The following is a 22,500-nucleotide window of genomic DNA, read 5'->3' on the forward strand; positions in this document are numbered from 1 at the left end:
AGGTGATTGTCACTGGAGTGATAAACTGGCCAATAGGTACATTGTACCCCTAGCCAGCAATGTATAATTAATTTGTACTTTTTTCACCAGGTAAATGTACTCATTTGTACCCAGAGAAATGTTGATAATTGTACCTCCACTGTACCATTATTTCTGAGAGAGTATAGTATGGTACTGGTGCACTTATACCCCAAATACCATCTCCCTTCCATCCAACTTTAAAAACATTTCAGCCGCTTCATTCCTGAGTTCCAGCTGAGCTTGGTCATCGCTCAGCATCAACGATGATGATCCTCAAGGCCGATGTATAGCTGGGCGACGTATGACCGCTGCCACCAGCGATTATCACATTTCATGGTTGGTCGCAACGACTTTTAGTTTGTACAAGAACGACGGAGGACTCGATGTCGATGCCATCATCGCTGAGACGTGACTTTGACCCCAGCGCTGGCTCAATGCATTCGCCATTACAACGTTACGGTTGAACATTCTCGTCTGTAGTTATCTTTAGTGAAGTGTCGTGCACTAGATTCCACGTCTTGAGGGCTCGTAGACTCTCATCGCTCCCCGGGGGCCACGCGTGGTCAGACCTGGAGAACACGCGGCCCTCGCTCTCCTCCAGCGACACGGGCGGCGCGTGACCGCCGGTGTCTCTGCGGCGTGCAGAAACGCGAGAACAGGCTTCACGAGAATCGGAGGAGTCACCCGCCGGCGATGTCCTCCGGAGGTCAGCCAGCGGGAGGTCAACAGCGGGGGCCGAGAAGTCTCTCTTCGGAGGGATTATCCCACGGTCCGTTGGGGGTTTGTTCAATGTTTTCTACTTGGAAAAAAAATCGAAGACCGTTGTTAAATATTGCGTAACCCTCATTGTTGTATGACATAAGCTGCCAGTCTGCCAGTAAACGGTCTACGCTGTGGTAACTGCAGTGTCCCGTCAGGCCCAGCTGCAGTGCATTAACGGCACTGTCCTGGGAGTCTTCTGTCACGTCTGCGTTTGGGTGAGAGAAGACGGCACTGGAATGATCCTCTCCGTGTTTTTATCCTCGGAATGCGGTCTGCTACGACGATGCAGCCTCACGGAACCCCACTTTTAAAATGACAAACAAATTCCCTCCTTCCGCAGAGTCACCACGTCTCATCCCTCTTTCCGCGGAGGGGTCACCACCTCTCATACATGGTGAATTTATTTTGTTGGTGATGTCACTCCAATTTTCCCTCGTCTCCGTGGTTAAGATGCCGTCTCCAGGCTGTGGTGTAACAGCAGTGTGGTCAGAGAGGTATATCAGCAGAGTGCTCAGAGAGGTATATCAGCAGTGAGCTCAGAGAGGTATATCAGCAGTGAGCTCAGAGAGGTATATCAGCAGAGTGCTCAGAGAGGTATATCAGCAGTGAGCTCAGAGAGGTATATCAGCAGTGTGCTCAGAGAGGTATATCAGCAGAGTGCTCAGAGAGGTATATCAGCAGTGAGCTCAGAGAGGTATATCAGCCGTGTGCTCAGAGAGGTATATCAGCAGAGTGCTTAGAGAGGTATATCAGCAGTGAACTCAGAGAGGTATATCAGCAGTGAACTCAGAGAGGTATATCAGCAGAGTGCTCAGAGAGGTATATCAGCAGTGAGCTCAGAGAGGTATATCAGCAGTGTGCTCAGAGAGGTATATCAGCAGTGTGCTCAGAGAGGTATATCAGCAGAGTGCTTAGAGAGGTATATCAGCAGTGAACTCAGAGAGGTATATCAGCAGAGTGCTCAGAGAGGTATATCAGCAGTGATGATGATGATGATGATGATGATGACTCTTTGCTCTTGCTAAATGTGGCTGTGTGGATTCACTTTATGGGAACTAAAACTATCTGTCTGAATGGCAAAAAAAAGACAATCACCCCCAAAAACAAAAAAACTGGAAACAGAACAGTTGTGATTAAAACAGTTCCTAATTAATCAATTAGGTTTGCATGAATTAGGTTCTGCTTTAAGGCATTGGTACCAGATGTGCTTTGTGCAGAAAAAAAAAAAAAACTTTTTTATTTTTTTTATTTCATGTGGACCCCTTTATATCGGCTGCCATTTTGAAAGCAGAGCAGCCTTAACCTAATTCAGTCTCATTGTTCTTGATACCAAAACCACTAATGTAACTAATCTTATTAAACTTGGCTGAACACTCATTAGGGCTTACTAAATATGCACAAACACGCAAAACAAAATATGCAAAACAGAAAATGGGAACAGCAACCCACCCCCCAACTGATACCAAACCCAGAGCAACACTGGAACTCTATTTTTAATATTATTATTATTATTATTTGATTTTTAAAATGTTTTTTAACTTTAACTAAATAGGAACCATTTTGCTGCCATCAGGTATACTGGCTCAATCAGCTAATTAGCCATATGCACCATGACCCATTCACTTGCAAATTAGACCACAATAAGACAAGAACATTAATCAGCGGCTGTTTATATCACTGAATGTGGTAATGAGTGAAAGATCATGCAAGTGATCGGTCGAATTAAATAATGAAGAGCAGAGGTTGGTCTTAAATCCAGAAACCGAGAGGGCCCTGCTTGCCCATCCCTGCTTTGGGTCATGTGACCCGCATCGTCATGTGACCCGTGTCGTCGTGGCGACGCAGACCCACCTTTCCCGTGTCGCACTCGGTCCCGTCCATGGGCGGGTCCAGCTGGGTCTGACAGTCCTTCTCCCCGTCCATCCGGCACCAGAGACCCGAACACATCACGTGCTGCCAGGGAGAGGAAACCAAAGAGAATGTCCCCAGGAGTAAAGAGACATATGATCACAGAGGAGAGAGGTTCATCCGAGAGGCGAAATCGTCCTGTGCTTAAACCTGCATAAGCAGACCAGAGTGCTGTTTTTACAGCGCGTGCCTGAGGGAAAGATTCTAACAATGAGTTTGATCCATCCTTATTTGGTTCACACCAGTAGTTGGATTGCCTATATTGCTAGAGACGAAATGGCAGGTTGGTAGAAAAAAGTAATTAATCTTGCAGTTGTTCACCATCGCTCATGCGTAGTGAAAGCTCTGGCTTTTCTCAGAGAGGAACAGGAGAATTGCTCATGGCTCTTCACAGCCTCTCGTACGGCTCAGCTAAAGCAGAACAGGAGCTCACAGTAGAGATTGTAATCTTTCTCCTTTACCATCTTTGATATGCTCCTTGGGACCATATTAAGACCAGTACATCACTTTGGATAAAAGCACCTGCCAAGTAAACGTCATGTAATGTAATGACTGAATTGTCTGGGTCTCAGGAGGTAATACAGCTCCTCACTTAGAGGTATCAGTACTAATGAATATTATTAGAGAATTACACATTACATTATTACATGAAGCATTAATGTGACACACATACCTATGTAAAGCAACACTGTGTTGATATGAGGCATGCCTAGCATTGTAACTGTAAAAATGCGGTTAGGAAGCTCATAGAAAATGTTCATCATCCATTTTCCTCTCAAGAGTTTACTCTGCAAGTGCGTACGGCGATATCACACAGAAGATTGTTCACAGACTGCAGGCCACATTCGAATGCCAGTCTGACACACAATCCACTTGTCTGGCAGGAACTCCTTTCTCAGAACAGGAAGTACATAATCCTCACTGACTGGAGGCTAAGTTCTTTAAAGTGAGCCCAGCTAAAGTATTTTACCATTGAAGAGAGAACCAGTCCACTGGGAGAAGGAAAGAGGCACCATAGGCAACTTCCATTAGTAAAAAAAACCCTTTCTGCGCTAACAGCTCTATTAACCCGTCATTAAACCTTTATTACATGTAATAAAGGGTTCTATCTGGAGAGATATTACAGTTCTGCCTCCACAAGATGTCACTGCAATAAAACGCGGCATTTACCACTGGCAAGATATGAAAGATTAAAGATTGCTGTTGAACTGATACTAATGAAAAATACTGACACCAAAGAACATGGTGATAAAATTGTACAATTTATTACGGCAAGAAATCGTTTCTCTGCGTGTGTGTGTGTTTCTGAGTGTGTGAATGTGTGCACCAAGACACACAGCACAAACAATCAAAACATGAAACATTACATATTAACATTTAAGAAGCTGTTGGGGTGTCTCGGTGGCGCAGCCTGTAGAGCACTGACCGCATGCTCATTGCGAGCCGCGACGTCGACAGTTCGAATCCGACCGTCCGACAATTTGTTGCATGTCTTTCCCTCTCTCTCTCTCTCTCGCTCCCATTCTTCCTGTCTCTCTATACTATACTGTCCAGCTGAAAAAGGCCTAAAAAATATCTTAAAAAAACAAAAAAACATTTAAGAAGCTGTTAAAGATATCTGGAGGCTGTTAAGGTGAAACAGTGTGGTAGTCTCATCACCAGCCCACACCACCCGAAGGGTGAGCAGGCAGAGGTCAGAGTAAACGCCTCACTCCGTTTTATCACTGGAATCTCGGACCTTCGGCTGATTTACTCAACCCTGCGGGTGCCGCTTGGATGTACGCAGCTGTCATTCTGTCACCGCAAGCTAATACAGACGGGGGGTGGGGAGGGGTCGCCCAAACGCACTGTAACAGTTGAGAGGGTCTCTGAACATGCGCTGCATCGCAGCCAGACTGAGCCCGGCAACAGTCTCCAGGCATTCCTCAGAAACCGCAGAGTGGAACCCGCAGTCCTGACTTCTGTCCGAGACGCCATGCGGTGCGGAACAGGGGAATATATCCACACCATGCGGTGCGGAACAGGGGAATATATCCACACCATGTGGAACAGGGGAATGTATCCACACCATGCGGTGCGGAACAGGGGAATATATCCACACCATGCGGTGCGGAACAGGGGAATATATCCACACCATGCGGTGCGGAACAGGGGAATATATCCACACCATGCGGTGCGGAACAGGGGAATATATCCACACCATGCGGTGCGGAACAGGGGAATATATCCACACCATGTGGAACAGGAGAATATATCCAGCATACACCACAGTCAGCTGCCGTAGCAATTCTCCGTTCAGAATTGAATTTACTGTAGGACTGGACCTAATCTGTGTATGCAAAACTACTGCCAAATAATTCTAAATCAATTCAATTTGAATTCATTTTAATGGATTTGATTATGAATTGACAGATGAAATCAGTTGGGACCTATTTGCAGAGAGTACGGAAACCTAAAACCATCTGTGCAAAATGAAAAATGAAACGAAGCAGCAAATGGCAATGACCCAAACCTGCATTGTGTTGAAAACAGCCATTCAAATATGGCAAGAACTTATAGACGTTTACCACAAGCTGCACAGTGGTTTGAGAACTCCACTGGAAACAGTGTTCCAGAACTCCACTGGAAACAGTGTTCCAGAACTCCACTGGAAACAGTGCTCTAGAACTCCACTGGAAACCGTGTTCTAGAACTCCACTGGAAACAGTGTTCTAGAACTCCATCACTTTCCAATTACCAGCAGTGATTGTGACATTCTAATTACATTATTTGTACCTCACCCTTTGAAGGGGAAAACCAAGTTTTTACACCAGTCCGTTTTTCACAGGGTTCTTTTCGGTAAATGTTCTGTTTGAAAGTGAAAGCTGTAGTGTAGAAGCAGACTTGGTTGCTGTGTCATCTCTATCAGTGGATATGATTAATGGAGTGTTTTGGGAAAATGAAGCCCTGGGACTTTCTCCACCGCAGTCAGCCAGGCGTCTGACTGGGGTAGGGACAGGTGTGGTGTCTACCAGACTGCGCTCCCTTACACGACCGAAGCCGCAGATCGCTGATCGCGCGATGCATCATAACTGAGATATGAATTATGAGATATGAATTATAACTGCATACATCTCAAGCCCGGGCAGAAACTTTAATAAGCACTGAAGTCAGGAATATTCTAGAAGCACCATCTCTGTCTGCACGGCAAAGGTTTGAGAGAAACTCTTGAACTCTTTTAATATCTCACACACTGGTTACAGGAAAACCCCACCTGGATGTTCTGTCTGCTCTGAATAATTAGCTTTGCATTTTTGACTGGAACATTATTCTGTAGAGTCTAACACACCAGCTGTTGCTGCTTAAAATAAACATGCATGCAGAAGTGGTGTTCGGCAGATTAACACTGATCTTCAAGCTCCCAGACACCTTTATCTGGTCTATGTTCAAGAGGAGAAATAAAGTCAGGTACTATGTGAACTTGTGTTATTATAAAAACTCCTACAACCAATTCTTTCTTCTTAATGATGTTCCAAACCGTTTATTTTGGTAAGCCGATTGTTTCTGACGGTTTTGTTCCTATTTCTCAGCCTCATAATGGCTTCCTTGTCTTTCACTAGCTCAACTTATCTTCATGTTAATATGCTGTATCTACAGACCATTAATACTCAGTATGACGTGTGTAAAACAGAAGAACACTCATGTTCATCTGCATGCTGTGTTGGTGGGTTAGCATGTTGGCATGTCGCACCTGCATGTTGACACAGTGTTGGCGTGTTAGCACGTTAGCGTGTCGCACCTGCATGTTGACACAGTGTTGGCGTGTTAGCACGGTAGCGTGTCACACCTGCATGCTGATGCAGTGTTGGTGTGTAACCACATTATATTGTCTCACCTGCATGCTGATGCAGTGTTGGTGTGTAAGCACATTATATTGTCTCACCTGCATGCTGATGCAGTGTTTGTGTGTAAGCACATTATATTGTCTCACCTGCATGCTGATGCAGTGTTGGTGTGTAAGCACATTATATTGTCTCACCTGCATGCTGATGCAGTGTTTGTGTGTAAGCACATTATATTGTCTCACCTGCATGCTGACACAGTGGGACGCAGTGGGGCCGAAGAGGATCTGGCACTGGTCGTGGGCGGTGTAGGACAGTCCGGGGAGCTGGGACAGCAGAATGACCGAGTTCTGACTGAGCGGGTCTGTCTGCAGGAGGCAGCTGCTGGACTTGGACCTGAGAGAGAGAGGAACACACGTGTCACTCAGTGAGTTGACCTGAGAGAGAGAGGAACACACGTGTCACTCAGGGAGTTGACCTGAGAGAGAGGGGAACACGCGTGTCACTCAGTCAATTGGAGGGGGGGTTGGGGAACGTGTATATGTATAATCTATACATTCGTAAATATTTATAATTACGCCAATCAGAATCGCCTTGAGGCACTCGATCTTGGTGACCTCCCAAACCCTCACAGTTTGACCCCTGACCCCTGACCCCACACCGGGGCGCACTGTGGGGTAGTCCACCTGCAGGGCCACCCACGATCAGCTGCCCCAGGGAAGGTAGCCAGAGAGGTCCAGCTGAGAGAGAGGCTAAAGAGCTGCACACTTAAGTCTGCTTCTGCAGACCTCAGCCCTGTTTGTACTGCGGGTCCCAGGGGGACGGTTTCTGATGTTGCTCCGTACTTTAGGAGTCGCTTTAGGGTTCACGAGGGTTGTGGATGCTCTAGATTGTCAGGTAAAAAGGGTTTATTTGCCCAGAATATACATTGCATTAACAGAGAGAAAAGGCTATTTAGCTGAGAGAGCTGAAACCTCCCGGCCTCTCGTGCGGCTAAAGCAGGGGCTGACTGCTGAGATCGCCGTCTTTCTTCCTCCAGGTAATCAGTGAATGCAGAATTCAGAGGAAGAAGGTTTAGCAATGAAACCTATGGCGCTATGCTACCCCAGATCAGATAAACCAAAAAAGAACAACTTCCTGATTAATGTATTGGCAGAACTTCCTGACTGATTAATTCTGATTGGGTATGCTCCCTGGTGGAAGCATTCTAATTGGTTAGCAGAGTGTTTAAGGGAGGTGCCTGACTGAAGTGCACATTTGCTTGTCACCTGTGAAAGTTTCCATATTAATATTGTATATTAAAAAAAGGTAAAAGCCCATTGAGAGAGCCCAGGTGTGCAGTGAATGTGACCATGTGACCGTGTGACCATGTGACCATGTGATCATGTGACCATGTGAGGAGGAGGGAGAGGGGGAGAGAGAGAGAGAGGGGGGAGAGAGAGAGCGAGAGAGAGAGAGAGAGAGAGAAGGAGACCCACCTGAGGAACTTCTCCACATCTTCACGGCTGCAGCGGGACCAGGACACCTCCCCCAGGTTCTGACCTTTGACCCACTCCCCCGACATGATGTGGAGGCCATCAGCACAGGAGGGGTGGTCATTATCATGGCTCACACCCATACTGGAGGGGGAGGGGGAGAGAGAGAGAGAGAGAGAGAGAGAGGGAGGGAGGGAGGGAGGGAGGGAGAGAGAGAGGGAGGGAGAGAGGGAGAGGGAGAGGGAGAGGGGGGAAAGGGAGAGAGAGAGAGAGAGAGAGAGGGGGGAGAGGGACAGAGAAATAAATAAATACATGTAATATATTTACATAATATTACAGTTATTTAGCTGACACTTACATTGATTAGACCAATCTCCCCTGGAGCCTTGCTGAAGGGCCCAACAGCCGCTCTGATCTTATTGTGGCAACACCGGGGCCTGAACCACCAACCTTCCAGGTGTCAGGCATGCACCTTAGCCACGAGGCTCCAGGCTGCCCACACATAACTTCAACGTTCTGATGCATAAATGAGAACATGTGTTTGTTCCAGGAGGAAAAGATCTTGAGGGATCAGAGGGAAATAAACACCACCCACAATCCCTCAGTGCTGGGTTTCATCCCTTTGATTCCGGTCGCTGTGGGCACAGTTTAAGAGAAAACAAACAAATAAATAAATAAATAAAATAAAATAAAAAGGATTTGCACCCCCCCTCAGCCTTTCTTCCGTGAGCTGAATTAAATTCCGACCGCAGGGTAAGAGGGGCGGGGGGGGGGGGGGGGGCACGATCAGGGGCTTCCTGTCCTCGGAACGCTGCTCACGGTTCCGGAACCCTCGGTCCGGGAGGCTTTCCGGAGTGCACCATTCCGGACGGGATTATCCCCGTGCTACGGACACGCCCGTGGCACAGAGACGGCTGGGAGACGAAGCAGCACTGAGCCGGTACAGCGTGTTTCATACTGCGTTTATACCTACAGACGCACGTATATAATCACACCTGGAGAGCCAGTACTGTGTGTTTCATACTGCGTTTATACCTACAGACACACATATATAATCACACCTGGAGAGCCAGTACTGTGTGTTTCATACTGCGTTTATACCTACAGACACACGTATATAATCACACCTGGAGAGCCAGTACAGTGTGTTTCATACTGCGTTTATACCTACAGACGCACCTATATAATCACACCTGGGCCAAATACATCATTTCTTTGGATTCGAATACTTTTCTGTGCTTGATTGATCTTGCCTGGTGAAATTGAGCCAACCAAGAGGACCACATTGGCCCATTCCTTTTTAACTTATTTTATTTTTTGTGAAAAGCTCTAGTACAGGAGTGCACACACATACTATAGACACACACATGGATGCAGTTACAAACATACTCAGGCACAGCCGCACGCACATATACACACACACACCCACACACACACACACACACACAAACGACTTTGTAGTGCCACTTGTCACAGTATGAAGTAACAGCGTTGTGTTCTGTAGAGTAACAGCATTGTGTTCTGTAGAGTAACAGCATTGTGTTCTGTATTGTAACAGTGTTGTGTTCTGTAGAGTAACAGTGTTCTGTAGAGTAACAGCGTTGTGTTCTATAGAGTAACAGTGTTGTGTTCTGTAGAGTAACAGCGTTGTGTTCTGGAGAGTAACAGCGTTGTGTTCTGGAGAGTAACAGTAACAGTGTTGTGTTCTGTAGAGTAACAGTGTTGTGTTCTGTAGAGTAACAATGTTCTGTAAAACAACAATGTTCTGTAGAGTAACAGCATTGTGTTCTGTAGAGTAACAGTGTTGTGTTCTGTAGAGTAACAGCATTGTGTTCTGGAGAGTAACAGTAACAGTGTTGTGTTCTGTAGAGTAACAGCATTGTGTTCTGGAGAGTAACAGCGTTGTGTTCTGTAGAGTAACAGTGTTGTGTTCTGTAGAGTAACAGCATTGTGTTCTGGAGAGTAACAGTAACAGTGTTGTGTTCTGTAGAGTAACAGCATTGTGTTCTGTAGAGTAACAGCATTGTGTTCTGGAGAGTAACAGTAACAGTGTTGTGTTCTGTAGAGTAACAGTGTTGTGTTCTGTATTGTAACAGTGTTGTGTTCTGTAGAGTAACAGTGTTCTGTAGAGTAACAGCGTTGTGTTCTGTAGAGTAACAGTGTTCTGTAGAGGAACAGTGTTCTGTAGAGTAACAGCGTTGTGTTCTGTAGAGTAACAGCGTTGTGTTCTGTAGAGTAACAGTGTTGTGTTCTGTAGAGTAACAGCATTGTGTTCTGGAGAGTAACAGTAACAGTGTTGTGTTCTGTAGAGTAACAATGTTCTGTAAAACAACAATGTTCTGTAGAGTAACAGCATTGTGTTCTGTAGAGTAACAGTGTTGTGTTCTGTAGAGTAACAGCATTGTGTTCTGGAGAGTAACAGGGTTGTGTTTTGTAGAGTAACAGCATTGTGTTCTGGAGAGTAACAGTAACAGTGTTGTGTTCTGTAGAGTAACAGTGTTGTATTCTGTAGAGTAACAGCATTGTGTTCTGGAGAGTAACAGCGTTGTGTTCTGTAGAGTAACAGTGTTGTGTTCTGTAGAGTAACAGCATTGTGTTCTGTAGAGTAACAGCATTGTGTTCTGGAGAGTAACAGTGTTGTGTTCTGTAGAGTAACAGCATTGTGTTCTGGAGAGTAACAGCGTTGTGTTCTGTAGAGTAACAGCATTGTGTTCTGGAGAGTAACAGTGTTGTGTTCTGTAGAGTAACAGCGTTGTGTTCTGTAGAGTAACAGCATTGTGTTCTGGAGAGTAACAGCGTTGTGTTCTGGAGAGTAACAGCGTTGTGTTCTGTAGAGTAACAGCATTGTGTTCTGGAGAGTAACAGTAACAGCGTTGTGTTCTGGAGAGTAACAGCGTTGTGTTCTGTAGAGTAACAGCATTGTGTTCTGGAGAGTAACAGTAACAGTGTTGTGTTCTGTAGAGTAACAGCATTGTGTTCTGGAGAGTAACAGCGTTGTGTTCTGGAGAGTAACAGCGTTGTGTTCTGTAGAGTAACAGCGTTGTGTTCTGGAGAGTAACAGCATTGTGTTCTGGAGAGTAACAGCATTGTGTTCTGGAGAGTAACAGTGTTGTGTTCTGTAGAGTAACAGCATTGTGTTCTGTAGAGTAACAGCGTTGTGTTCTGTAGAGTAACAGCGTTGTGTTCTGTAGAGTAACAGCGTTGTGTTCTGTAGAGTAACAGTGTTGTGTTCTGTAGAGTAACAGCGTTGTGTTCTGGAGAGTAACAGTGTTGTGTTCTGTAGAGTAACAGCATTGTGTTCTGTAGAGTAACAGCGTTGTGTTCTGTAGAGTAACAGCGTTGTGTTCTGTAGAGTAACAGCGTTGTGTTCTGTAGAGTAACAGTGTTGTGTTCTGTAGAGTAACAGTGTTGTGTTCTGTAGAGTAACAGTGTTGTGTTCTGTAGAGTAACAGCGTTGTGTTCTGTAGAGTAACAGCGTTGTGTTCTGTAGAGTAACAGCGTTGTGTTCTGTAGAGTAACAGCGTTGTGTTCTGTAGAGTAACAGCGTTGTGTTCTGTAGAGTAACAGCGTTGTGTTCTGGAGAGTAACAGTAACAGCATTGTGTTCTGGAGAGTAACAGCATTGTGTTCTGGAGAGTAACAGTGTTGTGTTCTGGAGAGTAACAGCGTTGTGTTCTGTAGAGTAACAGCGTTGTGTTCTGGAGAGTAACAGCGTTGTGTTCTGTAGAGTAACAGCGTTGTGTTCTGTAGAGTAACAGCGTTGTGTTCTGTAGAGTAACAGCGTTGTGTTCTGTAGAGTAACAGAGTTGTGTTCTGTAGAGTAACAGCGTTGTGTTCTGTAGAGTAACAGCGTTGTGTTCTGTAGAGATATATAGACTTATTATATCCTCAGAGTCCCAACTAATCCAGTGCACAATGTGTTTGAGGTTAAACGGATATGCTCCTAATTATCGCCAAATTCTACATTACCACGTTTTTAGCTCTTGGCTCCTCTCTCCCAGTCAGGGTGTCCGGTTACACTGGCGAAATTTGGGGGGGAAACTTGGGCCAAACAGTTCTGCTCCAGTGTCTGAGAAAATGTGAGTTCAGTGCTGCAGGTGCAGGCAGATATATCATTTCATTTCAGTGGGATAGAGCTGGTTAAAGGCTCATTGGAAATTAGCACACAAGAGCCTTCAACATCTTTGCTTAAATATTTGGTGAATCAACACACACATCTACACCTTGACCCTGCACTATTCCTTGAAGGATAATTAAACACTGTCCAGTTAATTGGACATTTCCTAATTGTGCAATTCCTTGAGATTTTGTGAGGAAAGAACTATTCCCGAACTTGTACTCAATGTGCTGTACTAAAGGATTTCCCATTCCCACAGTCAACTGAACCACAACACAGAGCAAGCGCAGGCAGAACACTGCACCCAACACAGAGATAGCACAGGCAGAACACTGCACCCAACACAGAGATAGCGCAGGCAGAACACTGCACCCAACACACAGATATCATAGGCAGAACACTGCACCCAACACACAGATAGCACAGGCAGAACACTGCACCCAACACAGAGATAGCACAGGCAGAACACTGCACCCAACACAGAGATAGCACAGGCAGAACACTGCACCCAACACAGAGATAGCGCAGGCACAACGCAGGCGCCTGATTGGCCAGGGGAGCCGGGGAACCCACCAAACTCATGCCTGATTGGCTGAGAGAGCCAGGCACCCTGCTAAACTCACGCCTGATTGGCCCGGGGAGGCTGGCACTGGGCCAGCTGACAGTGAGTCACTCCGGGGCCTGCTCCGGGTGCCCGCCGGGCTGCCTGAGCTGAAACTGGCAGCAGAACAGCGGGATTAAAGCGCATTACGCACCGCGCCGGGCCAAGAGAGGGGCAGGGAGGCACATATCCGCCGTCTCAAATTCAATCCCCAAAAACAACCTCAAAAAAACCAGCGTGGGACTCAAACGAGCCTCTCACATCAACACAATCCAATTACCTCTCCGTGTGATGTCATCTCTGCATCTCTCTGTTCCTGAGGATCCCATTGTAAGTTGTGGCCATGATCTAACCGCCCAAAGACGTGAACCACATGTCATACGAACAAATTCTCATGAACGATGAGATAAATTATCCTATTGGCTCTGGCCTGGACTCCTCTCCGCACGCCCCAGTCACTCAACAGCAGCCAGCCAGGTCACACGGTCCTGGGGTTCGTTTCACAGAATATTTATGCTCCGTGGAACATTTAGGTGTTACCTAACGAAACGTCCAACCCCTGGACTCAGCCTCAAGCGCTGAGTCACACTCACAGCACGACCATCACTTATCCCCTGGCATATTTAAACAAAACAGCCCAGCTAGCCACTTACAGGACTGCACTCAATCACAGTGTGTCTGTAACAGTGCACATGCTGCCACTGGCCCCGATACAGTACGTTCCTGCGAAAAGTGCTGAGCGTTTTCACCAGGGAAGCCAGGCGCGAAAAGGGTAATAGCCGATTGCCAGTAATGACTTCTCTGTGTACAGAGGTAGCGAAGGCAGGACTCTCACACTAGCACGGTTTTCAAGAGTTTGCAAATTGCTAAAATAATAATAAAAGTTTAAAGATACCACGGAGACCCGTGTTAAGTGTGATGGGAAAGGAGCGTTACGTCCTGAAATGTCCCGACAGAAACACGGATAACGGATCTAAAGCGCACAAACCTTTCAATAATTGCTTTGGGAAAGTCGCCAGAATGTCATTGTGAGAGTTTGGCAACTAAAACAAAAGTGTGTCATCGTATGTCACTGAGGACAGCCCCCACCCCCGCTGTCCCCTAAAGACACATCTTACAGCTCATCCCTCGTTCTTCAGAGAGAGAGAGCGGGGGAGAGATAGAGAGAGAGAGCAAGAGAGCGAGAGGGAAACCAAGCGAGGGGGGAGGGAGAGAGAGAGAGAGAGAGAGAGAGAGAGAGAGAGAGAGAGGCCAAGTCCTCAGTGAATTACAGTGAATATTGGCCTGATAGCACAACTATCACAAATACACTTAGAGTAGAATAATAGAGTCAGAATAAACGCCCCAGCACTGACTCTTTCAAAAACACACTTCCATAGTCAGCAAACAAACTCCCATCCAGTTTCACTAACTGCTTGACAGACTCAGCAGATGAACACACACTCCGGTAGAGTCAGTGAATTAACACACACTCCGGTAGAGTCAGTGAATTAACACACACTCCGGTAGAGTCAGTGAATTAACACACACTCCGGTAGAGTCAGTGAATTAACACACACTCCGGTAGAGTCAGTGAATTAACACACACTCCGGTAGAGTCAGTGAATTAACACACACTCCGGCAGAGTCAGTGAATTAACACACACTCCGGTAGAGTCAGTGAATTAACACACACTCCGGTAGAGTCAGTGAATTAACACACACTCCGGTAGAGTCAGTGAATTAACACACACTCCGGTAGAGTCAGTGAATTAACACACACTCCGGTAGAGTCAGTGAATTAACACACACTCCGGTAGAGTCAGTGAATTAACACACACTCTGGCAGAGTCAGTGAATTAACACACACTCCGGTTGAGTCAGTGAATTAACACACAATGTGATAGGCAGAGAATGAACTCATCTCCACTGCCTGTTTCTCAAACACACGCTTTAATACTCTGTTACTCAGTGAATGAACACACACTCTGTTTGAATCAGAGAATGAACTCAACCCCACAGCCTTTTCCATGAACTCACTGCGTTGCAGGAAGACAAAGCTGAACTTTCCCTCTTTTAAAAACCTCTCTTTGACATTTCCCATTTCAGCTCATTTTAAGACCATTTATTTTTCCACCGCTAATTAGTTTAGGTACATAATTAACCTTCTTTTCACCCAGCAATGTTTATTGGAAACTGTTTCTCTAATTACATACCGACTGCCTGACCCAGCAGCAGTGCAATTAGCAATTCAGCGCTCTGTTTACAACATTAATCAGCAAAAACAGGCAAAACCTGCGTGTGTCTGCTAATGCCTTATGACTGATGGAGAAACAACTCTCCAGAGAGGCAGCTCCTGTGTTCATTAGTCCACATGGCGTCTAAACTACAGGCCTTTCTGATTGGCTGCACGGCAGCTTTGGGGCTTAACCCCCCCGCCCCTCCTGCCATCGCCACAACCATGCCACTTTTAGGTCAGCCATTTTGTTTTTCTGACTCTGAACCAGTGTGTCAAGTCATTCTTAATTTATTCTATCATCACCATGTTCACACAACAGGAAATTCTGCTAACACCACGGTGTACTTGGGCGATAGGTTTTCAGATCTACATCACAAATGCCCACAAAGCAGTCTGCATACACTCAGTGAGCACTTTATTTGGCATTTTAGACTTTAGGTGTTTTTGCCCACAGAACTGCTGCTCACTGGATGCTTTTTGTTTTTCGCACCATTCTTGGCAAACTCTGAAGACTGTTGTGTGTGAAACTCCCAGGAGATCAGCAGTTTCTGAGATACTCAAACCACCCTGTCTGGCACCAACAATCATCCCAGAGTCAAAGTCACTTAGATCACATTTCTTCCCCATTCTGACGTTTGGTCTGAAAAACAGCTGAACCTCTTGACCATGTCTGCATGCTTGTATGCATTTAGTTGCTGCCACATGATTGGCTGATTAAATATTTGCATGAGCAAGCTGGTGTACAGGTCTACCTAATAAAGTGCTCACTGAGTGTACATGGCACTGATGGAGACGTACCCTTCCTTCACATATGAGTACAACATCTTGCCCAAGCTACATGACTGGGACCCGGAAGGTTGGTGGTTCAAGCCCCAGTGTGGCCACAGTATGATCAGTGCAGCCGTTGGGCCCTTGAGCAAGGCCCTTAACCCTGCATTGCTCCAGGTGGGATTGGTCCCTGCTCAGTCTAATCAATTGTATGTCACATTGGACAAAAGCGTCAGCTAAATAACTAATGTAATGTAATCTCGCTCCCAGGAATTGGAGTGGGTCAGTGCAGACAGCTTTCTAAAAGGGGCGACATGCAGTAAGAGCAGTCGTCTGGCAGTCGGAGGGTTGCTGGTTCGATCCCCCGCCCGGGCTGTGTCGAAGTGTCCCTGAGCAAGAAACCGAACCCCCAAATGCTCCTGACGAGCTGGTCGGTGCCTTGCATGGAAGCCAATCGCTGTCGGTGTGTGAGGGTGCGTATGAATGGGTGAATGAGAAGCATCAATTGTACAGCCCTTTGGATAAAGGCGCTATATAAATGCCAACCATTTACCATTTAAAAATTTGCTACTGAAATAAATATTTCTTGTTTGAATAAAATGCGCCTTTTTTATGATTTTCTTTTTTTTTTTTAATGTTTTATTTTACCGGCAGTCATATCTGATGCATGTTGACCAAACACTTTCATTCCACTGTTTTGAGGAGAAACATAAATGACGTATTTGGGCCTGTAATCGTGTAAGTGTTGAGCGGTTTCCGTCAGGAGCAAGGCAACGGCGAAACAGTCCTGCTAGAGCCCTGTTCCAGACCGCCGAGAGCCGTCGGCCGCGCAGCCCCAACACAGCACTCCGCCCGGCCCAAACCATTCCCGGGAATACCTCAGAATTCATCAGGAATGGCAGGCATTCCGCTTCTTCTCTTACAATCCTACACAAAGGGTAACCAGGGTAACCAGGGGAGTTTTCACAAACTGTCAGCTACAATAACAAGCGGGAGTGCACGTATGTTCCTCCACATTTATTCAGCAGAGAAGCAGCGCCCGAAGGCATCGTTGCCGACTGTCTTGGCATGCCGTATATTTCCTCTGGTCTGGAACAGGAAACCCACAGAAGGTGCCACAGGCTGTCCACACAAGCTTTACTTAAACCATTAAAAATAAATTAAACATTAGTTTTCAAGTTCATCGCCGTAACATAAATCATATGACATCAGAACACATATTTCACCCGATCGTATATTTTTGTAGCAATCGGCACTCCAAGGAAGGTTTGCATTTGAAAGTAATTATTTTCCTTTTAGTCGTTTAAGAAATCATATTTGAAAACGATTTTAACTGAAACCATGGCTTGGTCAGGTGACTGAGTAAAACCCAGAACAGCTCTTTTTACTTCAGTCCATGTTCCATATTTTGGGAGGGTTTCCAGGTTTTACTCAGTGCAGTTATCCAGCTAACTCAGTAATCCTGCTTTGTGGGTTTTACTCAGTGCAGTTATCCAGCTAACTCAGTAATCCTGCTCTGTGGGTTTTACTCAGTGCAGTTATCCAGCTAACTCAGTAATCCTGCTTTGTGGGTTTTACTCAGTGGAGTTATCCAGCTAACTCAGTAATCCTGCTCTGTGGGTTTTACTCAGTGCAGTTATCCAGCTAACTCAGTAATCCTGCTCTGTGACACATCCCCCCTGCTGTTCTCACCCGACATGCAATGACAGTTACGACTGTGAAGGCCAGAAAAGAGCCGTTTGCATCTCTCACCGTGGACAGCTGCTAGCCCGGGTGTCTTTGAAGGAGCCAATGCAACAGCCGTCGCGAGCCTCATACCTCTCACTGCACTGACTGAGATGAAACTGCGACATCTTGGCTCAACCGCTGTGCGATGAGGTCATGATTACAAGTGGGCCATGGGGGCGGAGCTAAAAGCATTAGACGAATCAGCAAACCAGCAGAGGCTGAAGACGCCTCATGGGATGTCTGTGTCACTTTCTATTAAATTCAGCCATAAATTCTGCTACTGACTGTTATTACATCTGGTGAATGGTGTGGACTTTTAATTCACTGTGTTGTCTCGTCATACAGGTGTGTACAGCTATAAACGGTTACACACGCTCGGTAGTCATCACAGGTTACTCGAATATAATGTTCCAGAAAGCTCCACTACTCTACTCAAGGCTTAATACAAAATGTAATAAAACATGGCAAACTATTACACTACATTACATTACATTAATGGCATTTGGCAGATGCTCAGTTGATTAGGCTAAGCAGGAGACAATCCTCCCCTGGAGCAATGCAGGGTTAAGGGCCTTGCTCAAGGGCCCAACGGCTGTGCGGATCTTATTGTGGCTACACCGGGGATCAAACCACCGACCTTGCCTGTCCCAGTCATTTACCTTAACCACAACGCTACAGGGTCATGTACCTTAACCACTACACTACAGTCATGTACCTTAACCACTACACTACAGGGTCATGTACCTTAACCACTACGCTACAGGGTCATGTACCTGAACCACTACACTACAGTCATGTGCCTTAACCACTACGCTACAGGATCATGTACCTTAACCACTACACTACAGGGACATGTACCTTAACCACTACGCTACAGGGTCATGTACCTTAACCACTACGCTACAGGGTCATGTACCTTAACCACTACGCTACAGGGTCATGTACCTTAACCACTACACTACAGGGTCATGTACCTTAACCACTAGGCTACAGGGTCATGTACCTTAACCACTACACTACAGGGTCATGTACCTTAACCACTGCACTACAGGGTCATGTACCATAACCACTACGCTACAGGGTCATCTACCTTAACCACTACACTACAGGCCGTCCGGTGTTATGTTCAGGTTCATTAGCAGGGCAGAAGCTACAGAACCCTATAAACCTGCTGTACATGGGACTGACCTTCGTCATGGATGTGATATCGTCATGGAAACTGCTCACACACATCACACTAAAAGTGTGCCTACACTTATTACACCTTCAGGCAGGTCTCTGGAGGAAAACAGAGCGGCCATTTTGAACCTGAGAGCCAATAAAACCAGATCACACTCACTATAATCACACTGAGCACATGGATGCCAACAAGCCTCTTTACTCAAATAACGGGCTACTACACTCCTCCTCTCTCCCCTCCTCTTGTCCTCTACCCTCCTTTTTTCTTCATCACTTGTTTGGGAGAACAGGGGTGTGTGAATACAATCCGCTCGCGCATGGAACATCGTGCTAACGTGCTAACACGCAGCGCTTTGAACTCCGGAGGGAAGCCGACACCAAGGCCAGGCCAACAGAGGAGGCCCCAGAGAAACCTGATCGCCCCCCAACCAGCCCCCCCAACCAGCCCCCCCAACCAGCCCCCCCAACCGGCCCCCACAACCAGCCCCCCCAACCGGCCCCCCCAACCGGCCCCCACAACCAGCCCCACAACCAGCCCCCACCATCAGCCCCCCCAACCAGCCCCACAACCAGCCCCCACAACCAGCCCCCCCAACCAGCCCCCCCAACCAGCCCCCCCAACCGGCCCCCACAACCAGCCCCCCCAACCGGCCCCCCCAACCGGCCCCCACAACCAGCCCCACAACCAGCCCCCACCATCAGCCCCCCCCAACCGGCCCCCACAACCAGCCCCCCCAACCAGCCCCCACCATCAGCCCCCCACAACCAGCCCCCCCAACCAGCCCCCCCAACCAGCCCCCACAACCAGCCCCCCCCAACCAGCCCCCCCCCAACCAGCCCCCCCAACCAGCCCCCACAACCAGCCCCCACAACCAGCCCCCCCAACCAGCCCCCCCAACCAGCCCCCACACTGCCCACCGCCTCACCTGGGACAGCCCCCTCTAATCCTTCACCCAGCAGGGTCATCCACTCCTGTCCGAAAAGGCCCGGTGTGGGGGCAGGTTTTAGCACTACTACCCGATTCTGCTAATTAACTATCGTTCAAGGCCTTGATGAGTGGAATCAGGTGTCTTAGCCCTGGGCTGAAAACAAAAAACCTGCACCCACACCAGCCCTCTCCAGATACCATCGGACACCCCTGCTTTAAGGCGTGCGATCGCAAACACGGGATTAGCGTGTTCTCAGCTGAACATTCTGATGCTGACCCTGGTGCAAAATCCAGCTATGACCAGCGTGAAATGGCCAGCTACCAGCTGTTTCAAAAACTATCTTGAGCGGTTTTCTCAGCAGGGGATGTAACACTCACTACTGTTAACTGAAAGCTGTGGAGTTTGAGAACACGGACTCCAGAAAAAAGAACATTCCAAAAAAAACAAACCTGCTCTTCAAAGGTCAAGGTTCCGCAGAGCTTTATTTCCCCACAATGCATCTGGGCAACAACCAAAAATAAAAAAACAGAGAGATAGATGACGTGACTGCTGACACAGCTTCGTGTCTGGGAGAGAAGGAGAGTGAGAATAAAAGGGTAAAGCAACACAGCGGCTGTTTCACCGCTGGCCGCATTGTGAACATGAGATAAGGTTTGGGTCCATCCGTCTGGCAGGGCCCCTGGACCCCGCGCCTGCCAAAGGGTGACGGGACGCTGTGAGCTCATTCTGGCCGCGGGGCGAGTGCTCCGGCGCTCCAGAGCCCCTATCACGGGGTCGATACGCAGAGGAGGAAAAACAACGGCCCACAAACCCTCCTTTATTCAGCCAAGGACACAAACCCAGAGACCCCTGGCTGCCTCCATTCTGTAATTAATCATCCGCATCACACAGGAACGAGGAGATATACACGCCGCACGGAGAGATCATCCCTATCACACAGGAACGAGGAGATAAATACACGGAGAGATCGTCCCCATCACACAGGAGATAAACACACAGCACAGAGAGATCATCCCCATCACACAGGAGATAAACACACAGAGAGATCATCCCCATCACACAGGAGATATACACACGGAGAGATCATCCCCATCACTCAGGAGATATACACAGAGAGATCAACGCCATCACACAGGAGATAAACACACAGCACGGATAGATCATCCCCAACACAGGATATAAACACAGAGAGATCATTCCCATCACACAGGAGATAAACATGGAGAGATCATCCCCATCACACAGGAGATCAACAGAGAGATCATCCCCATCACACAGGAGATCAACAGAGAGATCATCCCCATCACACAGGAACAAGGAGATAAATACACGGAGAGATCATCCCCATCACACAGGAGATAAACACAGAGCACAGAGAGATCATTCCCATCACACAGGAGATAAACACGGAGAGATCATCCCCATCACACAGGAGATAAACAGAGAGATCATCCCCATCACACAGGAACAAGGAGATAAATACACGGAGAGATCATCCCCATCACACAGGAGATAAACACACGGCACAGAGAGATCATCCCCATCACACAGGAGATAAACACACGGAGAGATCATCCCCATCACACAGGAAATATAAACAAAGAGAGAAGATAAACACACAGCACGGATAGATCATCCCCAACACACAGGATATAAACACAGGGAGATCATCCCCATCACACAGGAGATAAACACAGAGAGATCATCCCCATCACACAGGAACGAGGAGATGATGTCCTGATGCTATGATGATGATGAAGTGCCTAACTTCTTCATTGTATCTTCTTCCTGGACCACTGCAACTGGACCCTGGACCCCTGCCCTGGGGCCGTGGCCTGCTGCTACCCTGCTCCTCTCCTGGTTCATGCCAAAGCTTCCAGACTCACCCCCTCCCCTCTGAACTGCACACACTACATCTAACACTATGTAAAGTGTCTTTGGGACAGTCTGCTGTGAAAAGCGCCATACGAATACAATTAAATTGAATTTAATACATTTCTTTCCTCTATCAATGACAGTACAGTATTTTTATTACAATATACTGTACGGCACCGGACCAATTGCGGAAATTACAACTAATTGTTGTTGCTTTGAATAAGTGGTTATCTAACTTTTGACTGCACTTGTGTTTCTGATTTCCCCTCTCTCATAGTTGTTTTGGTTATATGATTTCATGTTTTAGTTATGGCTTTATACTGTCTGTTATATTATCTACTTGCCATGTGCTGCTGCCTTCTTGGACAGGTCTCCCTGGGGAAAATAGATTTTTGAATCTCAACGGGACTAACCTGGTTAAATAAAGGTTTAAATAAATCAATTGCTGCCAATTCCTAAAATGAAGGAGGAACACTAAAGCAGGGAACAGGATGCTCTGTGCTCGGGTTTAGGGTTGGGGTGTAGTGGGGGGGGGGGGGGGGGGGGGGCGTTTCCCTCGGGGTCTCAGTGAAACCAGATGGCTGGTTTGAGCCGGTTCTCCGGTTTCCGGGGTTTTCCGGAGGTTCCCAGGAGACGTGGGCAGCCCTCAGCCGCGGTGTCGCCGGCCAAACTCAAACTCCCAGCATCCCCCTCTCCTCGCTGCCATCGCCCAGACACGGGCAGTAGAGTGAGGAAATCAGACACGGCCAGTGGAGTGAGGATATCAGACACGGGCAGTAGAGTGAGGATATCAGACACGAGCAGTGGAGTGAGGATATCAGACACGGGCAGTAGAGTGAGGATATCAGACACGGGCAGTAGAGTGAGGATATCAGACACGGGCAGTGGAGTGAGGATATCAGACACGGGCAGTAGAGTGAGGATATCAGACACGGCCAGTAGAGTGAGGATATCAGACACGGGCAGTGGAGTGAGGATATCAGACACGGGCAGTAGAGTGAGGATATCAGACACGGCCAGTAGAGTGAGGATATCAGACACGGGCAGTGGAGTGAGGATATCAGACACGGGCAGTAGAGTGAGGATATCAGACACGGGC

The 22,500-nt window shown here is 47.2% G+C and overlaps 1 protein-coding gene across 1 annotated transcript in view; it reads right to left on the reverse strand.

The window, feature by feature from the left end:
• LOC133141635 (A disintegrin and metalloproteinase with thrombospondin motifs 19-like) overlaps positions 1–22,500 on the reverse strand; it is a 112,929-nt gene that overhangs the window by 47,882 nt on the left and 42,547 nt on the right. Inside the window, exons 9-11 of the mRNA XM_061262199.1 lie at positions 7,991–8,131; positions 6,758–6,908; positions 2,635–2,736 (exon numbers count right to left, since the gene is read on the reverse strand). Of these exons, the coding sequence (XP_061118183.1) occupies positions 2,635–2,736; positions 6,758–6,908; positions 7,991–8,131 (394 nt within the window). The remainder of the gene's footprint in view (positions 1–2,634; positions 2,737–6,757; positions 6,909–7,990; positions 8,132–22,500) is intronic.

This window comes from Conger conger, chromosome 12 (assembly GCF_963514075.1).
Source record: "Conger conger chromosome 12, fConCon1.1, whole genome shotgun sequence".
NCBI classification, from domain to species: Eukaryota; Metazoa; Chordata; class Actinopteri; order Anguilliformes; family Congridae; genus Conger; species Conger conger.